The sequence below is a fragment of the Candidozyma duobushaemuli genome, assembly GCF_002926085.2.
Source record: "Candidozyma duobushaemuli strain B09383 chromosome Unknown B_B09383, whole genome shotgun sequence".
NCBI lineage: Eukaryota > Fungi > Ascomycota > Pichiomycetes > Serinales > Metschnikowiaceae > Candidozyma > Candidozyma duobushaemuli.
Window position 1 is genome coordinate 1,728,420 of NW_020289895.1, and position 14,442 is coordinate 1,742,861.

Sequence of the window (14,442 nt, forward strand, 5' to 3'; positions counted from 1 at the left end):
TGAGGGTAAATCCCTGGGTTTTATAGTATTTGCCCGAGAGGGTCTGTTTCAGGAGTCGCGCACGGACTTTTTTGCAGCCAAATTGAAACATCATGCACGTAAGCGAGCATCCGAGACACAGCATCTCTGACAAATTGGAAACATATATACGGCTCCTTTGGGCTATATTTAGTGCTTGTGGGGTCTGCGGCAAAAATCCACCAAGGCTTTTTTGTGAAGCACTCCATAATATTTTCCGTCCTTCTGCAACACGACAATGCGTGTTCCGATTCGGTCGAAAATTAGGTGCGCCAATGTCAAGGTCGCATCGTAGTTGATGAAAATGGGGTCTGTGTTGACGTACCGGATGAAGTTTGTAAGAGATGTGAGGTGCGCCTCATACATCCTTCGTTCATTTTCAAAGGTCACATATTCCTCGTTGCTGCGGTAGTTGAAGTAGTCCTCTGTTGGCACGTCTCTGTATGAGTTGCTTCTCTTGTTGTCCAAAGCTGCAACCAATACTTTTTCATTATGATATTGGTAGGGCTTCCAAGCTGAATCTTTGTAGACGCTTGTTCTGAAAACTTTGCAGTAAACTTCCTCGGTGATATCAAACTCGTGTGAGAACTCGCTGACTCTATCAAGACAGAACTCGAGCTCCGAGAAGAAGACAGTACCAACACAATTTCCCTCCTTGATGAGAGGGATGCAGCCGTCAAGAAGCGACTTTTTCGTTAACAATGTGAGCTTAGACCAAAGAACCCTAGTCGACACATAGGGTGTATCTGAAACGTCAATGTGGAGCTTTTCGTCTAGACCGAATGAGCTCAATTGGGAAATGTCGGATGGCTCATCCGAGGAGCCCGATGCGCTTTGGTTTTTAGAACCACCTTCTTCGTCGTCCACTTCCGATCTTTCTTCTTTCTTGCAGAAATCACCATCTGGCAACAATTCTCCCGCAGAGGCAAATGGATCAATGGCTTCGGACTCCGGAGACAAAAATGGATAATCATTGGCAATAAGGAGTGCTTCGTACAATGAGTTTTCCTCGATAAGACCGCCAACCCAATTGGCAACGGCAATTGCAATAGCGATAGGCAAAACATAAGTGTAAGAACTGGTGAGTTCAAAAAGGATCGTCACTAAGGTGATGTTCATTCTGGTTACACCTGCCATGAAAGCGCCTGCGCTGATCATGGAATAGATGCCCAAATCCACGCATTCACCTGAGTTCTCAGCACAAACGTAGTTCATCACCTCAATGTTGAGCTTCTCGTCAATTGAGAATCTCTTATTTGCTAGTTGAATAGACATGCCGAATATACGGCCAAATAATGCACCCACCACCATGGATGGGACGTAGATTCCACAAGGAACCTTCAAGCCAAAAGTAATAAAGGTAAGGAATATTTTGATGACAAATGCAATGATCAATCGCCATAGCTCAGAGACGAATTGATCTTTGTTAGCCGGACACAATGTGGTATCTAATTCGTGGGCGCTACAAGAAGTAGCGAGATCCAAAACCAACTCCGAAGATGCTTGCTTTGTGTATGGGTTCCAAAAGGTAATCACACCAGTTGCTAAAGCGACGCAAAATATATCCACCATGGGGTGGCCCTTAATGAACTTGAGTTGACGGAATGTCTTGGGCCACCATTTTGTAAATCTGACAAACAATGCGCCGAAAATACCACCGGCAATACCAATGATAACAAAAAATGTAAGTTCGGTTGCTCTCCAGTCACTCTCGTAGTTGAGCTCAAACAAAACGGTCTTGTTGGTGCCGTATGGATTCAAGAACTTGAGGAACAATGTGGATGTCATGGCACAGATGAAGATAAGGAAAAGCTGGTGGGAGGGTAAGTAATGGTTGATTTCCTCCAAAATGAACAATACTCCGCCTAGTGGTGAGCCGAATGCAAGTGCCACTCCAGAGGATGCTGCGGCGGAAAGAACTTGTTTCTTGAGTAAATCATTACCGTTGATATAGGGAAACAATCGGGTGAAAATGTTGCCCACACATGTCGCTAAATGAACGTAAGGGCCCTCTTTTCCGAGGGCCATGCCTGATGCTATAGCAAAAATAAGTGCAATTGTTTTAGCGAAAAGAGTGTACGATCCCAAAAAGCGTCTAATGACAAAGCCAGAAAGAATGGTTTTCACTTCAGGGACACCAGAGCCTGCTCCGGAGTAGATCACTTGAGGAGCCTTCTCGTTACGTTCTGCTGGGTCTAGCATAACTGACTCTGACATAGGGCTTTCATTTCCGGGGTATGGGAACCTTGAGGGAATCTTCGTTGTAAGCGTAATGACTCCAGCCAAAAGGGCCAATGCTAAGGTGAGCATCACGTAGATGGCAAAATCAAGGCGAAGGTATGCGTCGAAGTGATTACCTTGAAGGAGAGACGACCACGATACCCAATCTGAGCATTCCAGCGAAATGTCAGAGAAGACGCTTTCTCTAGGGATCGAGCAGCACGACACCTGAGAAGCAAACCAGTTGGACTTGCAGAAGCCGTGCTTGAAGCCCACGAGAAGCACCTCGAACTTGTCGATGAAGAAGGCAATGACGGCGAAAAAGAACGCGATGATGGTGATCAACACCCACTTTCCCAAAAGAAGGTACGTCCGGTGGACCAATGAGAGTGGCGACAGGTACACAGCGCTTTCGTCGTCGCCATTTTCAGGGTCTGACGGCTCTCCCTGCTTGAAATAGATGCCATGGTGGACTCCATAGTTGAACATGTTCATCAGGGTGAAAGCCTTGGCCCAGTCGATGGTAGTAAAGTCATCGTAGTATCTTTTGAAGCTCGACAACGGAGTATTCACAATGGAGAAAATCCTCAGCGCCATGGTTCTGACCGTTCTATGGGTGTGGACACTCTCCTCGTAGTATGACGCATAAGGCTCCAACCCACTAGGTCTGTGGCGATTCAACATCGGCGACCTGAGGCCGATTTTGTTAAGCAGCCGGATCCGCTCCAAAGAGGAGCCAAACTCCTCCGTTCTGGAGAGCCTGGCCATGGAGCTTTTCGTAGTAGGGCCTCTGAGAGGTGTGCTTGGAAGCGTAACACTGCCCTTTTGTGTGTTTTCCGGAGGCACCAGTATGGTCACGCCGAGCCCGTCGGCGGTCAGTTTGGAGTGTTTGGGCGCTGGGCGCATTTTTCTGGACTTTTGGCTGAAAGAGCCTGATGTTGTTTTCGTGATCTGAGATTCACGAAATCTGGGGTGCTGATAACAGTGCAGGTTGAGAATGTCCCCCTCAGCCAAGACACAGCGATCCAGGCACTTCGGTTAAGACGGGAGATTTTTTTGACGGTGGCCAAAATGGCTCAAAGGGAGTTTAACAGCTTTAGTTTTTCAAAAAAAACCGAACTTCTGGTCCCGGTCCACCATCCTCGGAGCGATCCAGCAGTGAATGATTTCAAAAATAGAACAATGGTTTGAGGGGTCGATTGGCGAGGCTTTGTGGATTGTCGCCGTTGCCGGTGGGAGTACGTGGCTCTGCATGTTCTTGCATCTGACTGGCGCCAGTTTCTTATTTGCTGTGGCTGACGGCCGACATCCTGTGACTCTGCCGACACATGCGCTGGTTCTTATCTGGCGATGAGTGATTTCTTGAATTATGGGATTTGAGTTTTGCTTTGGTTTGATGATTTTGGCGATTTGTTTCTGTGGTGGATTTGGTGGAGTCGTTTGTTGAGTGGGTGGTCTTGCAGTGATTCGCAGTACGGTGATGGTTGAGATATGAAGCCCTGCTTCCGTGATCTGGTCCTGATCTTCGTTTATCTTTTCGAATGAGCTGATTGGCATCACTAGTATAATAAAAGAGGTTTCTTTTCTCTCCAATTTCGTGTTGATGCTCTTTGATTTTCTTATCAAGTGGTCTCCACCATCTTTCCAGCGGCATCTCCTTGGTGATTCTTTGCGTGAGTCCAGTGCTCGGTGCTGTTCTTTTCATTTAAATTATGAAATGTAAGAATTATTCTCTTGGGTGTTTGGCTTGAATATGTGCCTGCCACCACGGGTGTTCAACGTAGAATGTGCACAAAGATGCCTTGACGTGTAATTTCTCGTAAAGCTGTGTTGCTCACATAGACTCGATCCAATCTTGAATACCCATTTCTTTTTGATTTCATTTTTTCAACCTCTTCAAGGTAGTCTCGTTTTCTTGTTGCAAACTGAGCTTCAGTAAGCCAGATTGATTAAGGAAAAAGTTGGCTTGGTTTTCAATTGTTGTCTACAGCTGTGTTATTTCAAGTCTTTAGCTGAAACCAAGCTCTTCGAACAAAAAACATGCACATGCCTCTATGCTTGATTTTAACGAAGCAATATGTGTTTATCTCGGATGTCAATTCGAGGTAGCTTCGCCACTGACTTGATTTTGCCAATTTAGCTATGACTAATTATAGATGTCCAAGTATTCTTCATGACTAGAGCTGTCTACTGTAAGTATCGTTTCAAGGGTGTGAGGTCGATCGTATCGTTGGGGCTCAGAGACTCAGTGGAATGGAGCTGGGAAGAAAGTAATTAGAAAAAGACCAAAAGGTGGGAATTCTTCTCTCATTTATAGTCATCTGGGATAACGTAAAAGGTGTAACCAATTGTGCTGAAGTTTCCGATCTGGTCAATGAGTTGGCGACCAATGCAAGTTGAATTTACTGGGATCATCCACACCATGAAGTAAATGATATGAAGCTACAATCAGGATAGAGTAGCTTGAGCTGAAAATCTAGAGAAGCTCGGAGGTTCGGTTGTGGTTTGGATGTTCCAGAATTTGACTAATCCCGCGGATTAAACTATTGAAATATCGAATCGAGCAGCTCAATCGAATTGAAACCCCAGTGCGTATTAATCAGCTGGATAGTCCGTCCTTTTGGCCAATTCAAACCCCAATTCAACTCTTCAATTATCTCTCGTGATCACTCAATGCGTGAAGGCTCTCTCACCTTGCCGGGTCACTGATCCTGTGCTTTTCAACGTAATCCACACAGCTCCGACCCATTCTACAACGTCCATTCATCTTATATGTTCATTCGATTCTATCTAGCTCTGCTGCAATCTGATGCCGTGGAAGTTGTTTGCTCTGAAAATAGCGTCACCCTCAGAGTAGCCTCTGCCCAAGCCGAAGCCGGTGCCGATCCACACAGGGAAGGCTCTTCTCTTGAAAAAAAGGATGGAGACCAAAACACCACCGCCAAAGCCCATGGCGGTTTTGATCAAAGTGTTGGACAAGACAAGGTCCCACTGCGGTTAGTACGGAATTGTGAAAATCATTGAGCGCAAACATACCTTGTTGTTGAGTAGGTTCTGAGAGGTGTTATCTTTGTCGGCCATTCTGCGGTTAGTATATGTGTATTTGGTGTTGTCGTTGCTGGACATACGTATTGCTTGTGAGTGAATGAAAAACAAGCGAATGGTTTTGGTTGGCCAGTGGCCGTGTGTGCAGGCAGCGGTAGACTTACCAACCGGTTGACAGGGAGAGGCCCTCAGCCCAGGGCCTATTTGAACTGAATAATATAATTTGGGTACAAGAGTTGGTTGAATATTGCAATTTGGCTGGTTTTAGACGTTTTCGGAATTGAGTGGGGTGGGGTGGGTTCGAATGCTCACGAGACCAGAAAGCTCACCGTGTGGACGAGTGGAGCTTATGAAAATTAGCTCGCATGAAGGTGCTTGATTAATTTGTCTTCTTTTCCTGTTTTTCTTTTTTGCCTTAGAAACCGTAATCTTTCTTCGTAAATGACTTGATCCGTTGTGGTGCGTTCAGTCTATGTTTCCTGTTTCGCAGCCAAAAGCGGCAAGACAACCTGGAGGTGAAGTACCCGTGGAAACCTTCTTTTTGTAATAAAACTGGATTGTCAATATAATAGGCCTGCGAGTTCCTCCCCCTTTGGCTTTTCCATAGACCGCTTTCAATTGCTGTATTTGTCGATTTTCGACTTACACTGACTAATACACAAAATTGACAGATTCTTAGAAACTAAGCATATAGAGCGATACCACATAATGCCCTCGACACCATGGAGTCTTCACAACAGAACCTGGTGAACTTTTTTAAATCACAGCTCATGAACCTTGCACAATAGAGCCCACCTTTTCAGGGATAAAACCACAATTGCCCAACCTCTTCCACTATTCCACCCTCACCATCCCGATTCATCAAATGCCATTGAATGCGAGGCTTATGGTGGCTGCGAACGCCTACCACGATTTACGACACCCGAGAACAACCTGAGGGCAGTCCAAGAATAGCCCAAGAACAGCAAGATCCTCCCACTAGCCCCTGACATCTCCCCTTTTTCCAAATCAAAACCTTCTACATTTCTTCACCCAGCCGCACCGAGACGAATCCAGCTTGGCTGTTCTAGACCTACCTCGACGAGCACCGCAAGCCTCTACAGTTGACGCAGTGACAATTTACGGATTTCTCCAAAATCAATGCCACGTCCAAATTCCCAAATTCTTACCAAGCTGGAATTTCCACGTTTCTGGCGCTTCCGCGGCTGTTTAGCCAGATGGTCGGGTCCAGGGCGCATTGGCACATTCCATTCAGCCTTGGAACACGCTGATTCGCAGCCATTCCGGTTGTGTAGAGGCCACTACGAGAGCAGACCACACGGAAGAAAAGGCGGCGGGTGAAAATGCCCAAGTGTTCAAAACCCTAAAATTCTCTCCATTGTTGATTTTCTTCGTTCTTCCCTCGTCATTGGCGGATTCTCAAGCGAAACGAGTGGCTCGACGCACCTTGTCTTTAGTCCGCAGATGTCAGACAGACAGCCTTGGCGGAATGCGACGGAGGAGCATGGACCACGGTGGGCGCTCCCAACATTTCAATTTAATTGATTGAAATGAAAAGAGAAAAGGAATAGATTTTAAAGAAGGTAAATTCCATCGTCAATTCCAAGATCGCCCCGCCTTGTGCTGGCATCTGCCCATGGGGCTATCCTGAGCCACGGATTCTCGATTTGCGAGAACATGCCATTGTGCAACGGCTGAGGACAATCGGAGCGCTAGGTAGAAAACGAAGAGCCGAAAAGGGAAAAAATCCCACTCGACACCCGTTACTGAAAAAGCGTCCGTTTTGTGGCCACCAAAACCCGAGAAATACAATCGCCTGTTTTAGCTGGCTTAGGCAGCCGTGCGACGGGTTTTTTGTTTTTTTTTGGGAACCCGCACCTCTCTTATCCGGACTGCTACCTCAGCGACTTTTTGGTCTTCCGGGACGATTTTCGAAACTTTAAGAGCACCATTGGAATCAGCAGAATTTTACGAGTCCAATGGTGCCCTCAAAGTCCGGAAAACCGCCCTCCTTACCCGTTTCGACTGGACCATCCACGTCCGGATAAGAGGGGTGCGGCCCGTCGCGATGCCAATAAGCAGCCCCACAGACAAACCCCAGGCCTTAACACTGGTCCTGGCCAAGTAGAAAACCCTCTTTTCCTTCGTTCCAACCTGGCTTCAGGCGGTCTCACCCATACCCCATTCCCGTAATTCTGCCCCCATTCTGCCCGGTTCCGGGTCGTCCCCATACCTGTGCGAAATATCAACTCCCAACTACTACTTCTGTCCACCACGGGTAAAACCACCTTTTCACAACACAACCACTCCGCTTTTCCCCCAATCCCAGCATGAGCTCCAGCGCGTCGCCGAAACCCGCCACGAGCCCCGTGGTCCAGGTGATTCTGGCGTTTGAGGCCTCTCAGAAGGACCACGACGAGCCCCCCAACGACCCCATAAACGTCAACGCTATCGATACCGACGAGCAGCTCACGCCGGCAACCGACTTGCTTGTGACCGATGCAGTCGACACGGCGCCCATTGGGCCTCCAAAACCACAGGACTCCCTGGCGTTCCTGTCGCTACTGAGCCAGAACGATGACAACACGGAAACAAATGAGGAAAGCTTCAATGACTCCACGCCGTCTGCGTTGCCACGCATGCCGGGCACATACGACTTCAACGGGCTAAAAGACGCCATGTCGCTGGAAAGCATAGGCGACTTGGAGCCCCCGGCAAGGAAAGACCTCGATCTGAAGTCCCTAGGTAGCCCTGTGGTGCTCGGCGAAAAAACGAAAGAAAAAGAGGCGCCGCTCGAGAGCGACGACAAGAGAGCGGATTCTGTTGGCTTGGGCATTTCCACCGAAAACACGCCTTATGTGCCTCCTCCAGCTGAGGACCCCATCGAAGTGCCAGAGAGAGGTGACCTTGCCACTGGCGAGTTGGATATTTCTCGTAGCCCTTACCTCGGCACGCCTGAAATCGAACAGTACAAGCCTCAGCTCGATCCGGGCAAGCCTCGTGCCCTGTTGGACATTGACGAGATCTTGAACAGAAACTCAACCGATACCGACCAGCTGTCGATGGAAAACAAGTTGTCCGACACGCTCAACAGAATCCCCACCGTTCAGGACAACATTGACGACGACAAGGACGATATGATGAACATGAGCCACTCGACGTCGATCGACGAGTTGGGTTTCATGGATAACCAGCGCTCGCTTTCCAACCTGACCGTTATCAGAAGCCCTCCTCCACCTCCCCTGAACGCTCAAGGTTACAATCCCACTCCGGCCATCACAGGAGGAAACCAGACGCCTCGCACAACCTCTGCTAACCGCACTCCCCAGCTGAATAGCACAATAAGGTATCCTCATTTGGCCCAGAAATCGCCTCGAGACCTCGATATGGGCGTGATTCACTCAAACGCCAAACTCTCGACTCCGCAAAATGGCAAGAAGAGACGTTCAGGCAGCAGAGTCAAGGGCGTCTTCAGTCTGATGTTTGGCAAGTCCAAGAGCTCTCAAGGATCGCCCGAATTGAGCATGAAAATCAGTACGCCTTTCAATCCGCAGCACACCCAGCACGTTTCTGAGGCTCCAGATGGCTCTTTGGCCGGTTTGCCTGCTGAATGGGAAAGACTTCTTCTGTTCCAGGGTATCTCCAAGAAAGAACAGGAGCAGCATCCTCACACAATGCGTGATATCATGGCGCTTTTCTTCGAGGAGAAAATCGGCGAAAAGAAAGGCCCCATGGAAGAGGCCGGCTCTCAGAGCCCTTCCCTCGGTTATGCCAACGAAAGCACTTCCTCATTTGCTCAGTCGTCACCGCCATCAACACCTACAGCCAGCTCCAGTCTGTCTGATGTCAACAATACGTCGCAAAACGGTCCTCAAATTTCCACGCCAGTCCAGCAGGTCACCCAGAAAACGCCAGGCACAAACCAAGATGGCCAGTTTATCCCAAGTCGCCCGGCTCCAAAACCACCATCAACACCTCTGGCATACGCTCCCACTCCACCCACAACGGACACTCCTCGCTCCAAAATGTCTATGATGGGCCGTCGTTCTTTATCCAGCAAATCGCTTAAAAAATCGTCCCAAAAGCCTGACATTGCTCCCCCACCGCTTCCGAACATCAGCGGTCCAATTCGTGTTGCTCCTCAACCACCTTCCCAAATACCAAAATCTAAGTCCCACAGCTACTCGCTTGCTCAGCAAACTCAGGCGACCAACAAGGGCTCAACGACAGCTCCAGTTGCTCCAACCTCGAGATTCCAGGATCAACAGGCATCAGACAAGGAATTCAAGGCTCATAGAGCTCCACCTCCTCCACCAGTCCACAAGACGCCAGCTCAGGCCCTCGAGCACATCACTTCAGACAGTGCGACGTATGAACGCGCCAAGTCCAGCGATCAAAAGAAGCCTCTGGGTAACGATCAAGCTCAGGTGTCTTCCTCGCAACAGCAGCCTATTAGAGATGCTAAGAAAGCTGCGCTTTTGACGCAAAAGAGAAGAGAAGAGAAGAAACGCAAGAACCAGCAAATCATCTCCAAGTTGCAAAGTATATGTACCGAGGGTAACCCTAATGACTACTACAAGGACCTCAAGAAGATTGGTCAAGGTGCCTCCGGTGGTGTGTACATCGCTAGGTCTGTGGCGGGTCCATCAGGCAAGATTGTCGCTATCAAACAAATGAACCTCGAGCAACAACCAAAGAAGGAGCTCATCATTAATGAAATTTTGGTCATGAAGAGCAGCAGGCATGACAACATTGTCAACTACATCGATTCATTCCTCATAAAAGGTGAGCTTTGGGTCGTCATGGAGTACATGGAGGGTGGCTCTTTGACTGAAATAGTTACTCACAGTGTCATGACGGAGGGACAGATTGGTGCTGTTTGCAGAGAGACATTGAAGGGTTTACAATTCTTGCACAGCAAGGGTGTCATTCACAGAGATATCAAATCCGATAACATCTTACTTAATGTGGATGGTAATATCAAGATGACAGACTTTGGTTTCTGCGCTCAAATCAACGAACTCAACCTCAAACGTACCACCATGGTCGGTACTCCATACTGGATGGCTCCGGAAGTTGTTTCCAGAAAGGAGTACGGCCCTAAGGTGGACGTCTGGTCCTTGGGTATCATGGTCATTGAGATGATCGAGGGTGAACCGCCATACTTGAACGAAACTCCATTGAGAGCTTTGTATTTGATTGCTACTAATGGTACACCCAAATTGAAGGAACCCGAGGTATTGAGTTACGACATCAGAAAGTTCCTCAATTGGTGTTTGCAGGTCGACTTCAACAAGAGAGGCACTGCTGACGAGTTGTTGCAAGATAAGTTCATTCTCAAGAGCGACGATGTCTCCTCGTTGGCTCCATTGGTGAAGATTGCTCGTATGAAAAAGGCCAGCGAGAACGCTGACGATTAGTTGCAGAGCCTTTAGTTCTGACTTGTATTTAGGATTGAGTATTGGAAGCAGTATCATGATTACCTTGTAGAAGATTTACGATCTTGCTAAGTGTCTCTGTGAATATTACTCATATAAGTCATTCATGTCGTGTATTTGCACTTCATGGAACGGCCCTCATGTCTATAAAAAAGGACCAGTGTGCTCGAAAGACGTTAAAACCCGCCAGTCATGTCTCTAATCTTGTCGACTTCTTCCTGGAGGGCCTTCAAATCGTCTAGTATGTTGGCTGTACTGGAGCTGCCGTCCAGGTTCTGGTATATCTGCTGTTCGGGTACTTTAGGAGGCAAAGGTGGCCTATCATCAGCGACAGCGTTGGAGTTTCCTCTTCTTCTTGAAGGTGGAGGAGGTGGTGGTCCAGGGCGAGAGTTGAGCGGAGATCTAGGCGGAACTGGAGGTCCGTTAATTGCTGGCGAAAGAGATGCTGATCTGTGACGTTGAGATGCTTCGTTGTTGTAATCGCCGTTAGTGGGTTCATGCTGGTAGGAATGCTGATCGATCTGAACCGAGTTTGGCTGCGAGACCGAGCGAGAGCGTCTTGCAGGGACCGGTGGTGGAGGTGGAGGCAGCTTTGCATCAGCTATGCGTGCGTTATGGGCGGTATTGTCGAGAGTATCGCCGGTCATTTGAGAAGTGAACGATTGAAGCGAAACACGAGGCTGGTTTTCGCCATTCTGTTCGGGCGGTAGGAAACGGGCCATGTCGTTAGGTCCCGTAACTTGTGATCGAAGCGGCGAAGGCTGGGGCTCGTTTTCGGGGCGTCCAATGAGTTGGGCCATTTGCGCTGGTCCAGTCATGTTCGGCTGGAGAAGCTGGGGCTGAGGCAGCAGCAGGCCCTCTTGGGGCAGCGGAGTGTAGCCCTGTCTGCCCAAATGGATGTTTGCTGGGACACCGTCGACCAGCATGGTGTCGACCGAGTTCAAGTTCTGGAAATGGTTCATCTGGGGCTCCATATCACGAAGAATTTGCTTTTCTTCAGGGTCGGGCGAGTGAATTGGGCCCGGTGACGAGCGAGGCACCTGTAGACTGCTTCCAGAAGGGCCTGCCTTGGAGGCATTGAGTCTATTCATGAGCTGGTCCATAGGGAGCAGATAGTCGAGCTCGCCTGGAGGTTGAGCGTTCTGCTGTCTGTCGGAGGCGGGATCGTGGACGTCTGTGACGATCTGGTCGCTGAACTTGACCAGCTTGAGCTTCTTGGAGCGTTTCTTCGGTATTCTTTCGTCGGGACGTTCACCGGTGAGCATGAACTGGGTGAACAGGTCGAGGTCAAGAGGCTTCGAGGGCAGTTCAGCCACCGGCTCGGGCTCCTTGGGCTCCTCCTCGTCGTCATTCTGGCGCTTTTTCAGCAAAATCGACGGGGGCGTAGGCACCGAGGTCTGGATCTTGATAAGCCTTCGACTGGGCTCCTCGCCAGCCAAGGTATGCGAGACAACCCTTAGCAAGGCAAAGAACTCGCCAATGTTGATCAGATGTAGGATCTTGGAGAACAAGCGGTTGATTTTCTCCTGAGCGTCGGCCAGAAGCCGGAAGTTGCTGAGAAACTGGTACACGTCGTTCATGGAGATTGTCCGCAGATTGGTCCGGGCCAAGATGTCCAGGTACCAGCGCATGTACGTTTTGCTTTCCTCCAACGTAAGCTCCTGTGCCGTGAGCGACAAGCTGATGGAGTCCTCGGACTGGGGGTGTTCTGTTCTCTGTAAGTTGTCAGCCAGAGCATTGGCGAACATGTAGGCTCTGTTTTCGGGAGTTCTCTGCAAATCGGTATTGCTGGCGTGGCCAAACAGCACCGGCGGCGGTGCAAGGCTCTCGCCCAGGTCCCGTGTTTCCTGAAGGGTCAGGTCGAGCCACAGAAGCCTCGGATCCATACTTGGTGGTTGTGGTTGATTCTGCAAACTATGTGATTTTGGTGCACGGGCCGCAGCGCCTTGGCTGGACCTTGTTGCCAGGAGGGCTAGGGTGAAAAACGGGAAGATTGGGGGAAAGGGGGATAGGTTGTTTTGAAATTTGATGATTTGTAGTCAATTGGTTGTTGTGGTGTGTTTTGGGATTCGGCGGTGGTGGTATAGGCCTGCTGTGGCCGGGTGCAAATCCAGGTATTCCGAGGCACCCAGGGTAGGGATGAACTTTTGACGGAGGGTGGATTTTTGTTAGTTTTTTGAAAGTTTGGTAGTTTGGTGATATCTGATTTTGGCTCGTTTGGGCCGGTTTTTGTTTGTATAGGAGGTGCCTCGGTGGGTGCAAATGGTGGACCCAAGCCTTGCTACATCCTTATGCATGCCACACAGGTTGCAAGGCAAGGTGACTAGGGGGGGCAGTGTAGCCCTATTTTATTAATTTTTACGCATTTTTGACTTGATTGGCTGTGAAGTTTCGAAAATTTAGTGGATTGACGGTTATTCCGTGGTTTTTCCGTGGTTGGCCTGGTGTAGTCCGTTACCTTATTGGAATGCACCGTGAGGTTCTTCTCAGTGGACAAATAGCTACTGTATTTCATGTTGAGTGGACAAAGATAACTGAATTCTGGATCACTAGAAAAAGAAGTCCAGAACCTCTGATGCTAAAAAGCGGTAATGCTTGCAATTCTGGAAACCGACTGGACTCTTGATGGAAGAGTTTCTGCAGGTCACTGGCTTCTGGTTTTGGTCTCAACGGTTTCAGAGATGTAGCTAGCTTAAATTGAGTCTATAATAGTCAGTGGATTTAGGGAGTAGTAAGTTCACCTTGGAACATAGAACAGGGTCAACTGAGTTTCCAAATTGCAGCCCTCTAGCACAGCTTTCTTGTTTTTGTTTGGCTCTCTTGAGCTCAGAAATCTTCTTATAACCACTCAATATCCCCGTCGTTCACCAACTTCTACCCAGAGTTGAACCTCTGTTACAAGGCTATCGAGCAACATAATTCACCTTTACCCCCTTCGTACTTCACCATTACCTAGATCCAAGATTGCTTATCTTCTTTAGCCTTTTTGCCATGACAATGGCATCCTTTTCCCGATTGTTCGACGTAATCGCCAATTTTGAACAAAGCTTCTCCACGTCCCAAGACAGCTACCCCACAGACCCGCACACGATTGTCAGATTGGAGGGCAACATCAGGAACAGAAAGTCACAGGACACAATTCTAACGAATCAACATAAGCCAAATTTGTATTTTTGATTGCAAGAGCGCAAAACAGCGGTTATGTTTCGTTCCATGCAAATGCAGTGGCGCTTATGACGCAAGGGTCTCAAAAACGTTCTTAAGCGAAAGCTTCTTCACATTTAGTGGACTCAGTGGGGTGTAGTGATATAATTGATAGTTTTTGTTACTATGAAAAGAGCTTGTTGTATCAATGGTGTGGAAGGAGTTTCCTGGCTCTTTGCTTCACTCATCATGGAAATACTACCTTGCTTCTCAATGCCTCTCAGTCTAGGGATGCCACAGGGTCATAACATAACCATCATCAATTTTATATGCTGTCATACCACATTTCAAACCGTCACACAGTTTGAAGAGCCCTTAATCAGCCACCTTGTTGAGCTGTAAACACGCAATAAGTTAATTTCTCATAAAAGCGGCCTTTTATGTCAGCTAATCAAGTATTGGCATTCAGAGTGCTATCAGTAATACTCTCCTTCCTCATATCGTGGCTTCCACGTGGATTACTATGACGGTCTGCAATGGTTATGTCGAAGATGAAAATAGTCTTTGTGGCCTGGTT

General features: G+C 48.4%; 3 protein-coding genes across 3 annotated transcripts; 1 reads left to right on the forward strand and 2 right to left on the reverse strand. All coding sequences in view use genetic code 12, as the record gives it.

The window, feature by feature from the left end:
• Positions 1 to 168: 168 nt before the first annotated feature.
• GEF2 (Gef2p) lies at positions 169 to 3,144 on the reverse strand (the record flags this gene model as incomplete). Its single annotated transcript, XM_025480736.1, has 1 exon — positions 169 to 3,144. The coding sequence occupies one exon, from the start codon at positions 3,142 to 3,144 to the stop codon at positions 169 to 171; it is 2,976 nt and encodes a 991-aa protein (XP_025335036.1).
• Positions 3,145 to 7,613: 4,469 nt separating this feature from the next.
• Positions 7,614 to 10,703, forward strand: CST20 (mitogen-activated protein kinase kinase kinase kinase; the record flags this gene model as incomplete). Its single annotated transcript, XM_025480737.1, has 1 exon — positions 7,614 to 10,703. One exon carries the CDS (start codon positions 7,614 to 7,616, stop codon positions 10,701 to 10,703), a length of 3,090 nt encoding a protein of 1,029 aa, XP_025335037.1.
• A 194-nt stretch (positions 10,704 to 10,897) lies between these two features.
• Positions 10,898 to 12,607, reverse strand: CXQ87_002222 (uncharacterized protein; the record flags this gene model as incomplete). The annotated part of the gene is made up of 1 exon (XM_025480738.1): positions 10,898 to 12,607. The coding sequence occupies one exon, from the start codon at positions 12,605 to 12,607 to the stop codon at positions 10,898 to 10,900; it is 1,710 nt and encodes a 569-aa protein (XP_025335038.1).
• Positions 12,608 to 14,442: the final 1,835 nt, after the last annotated feature.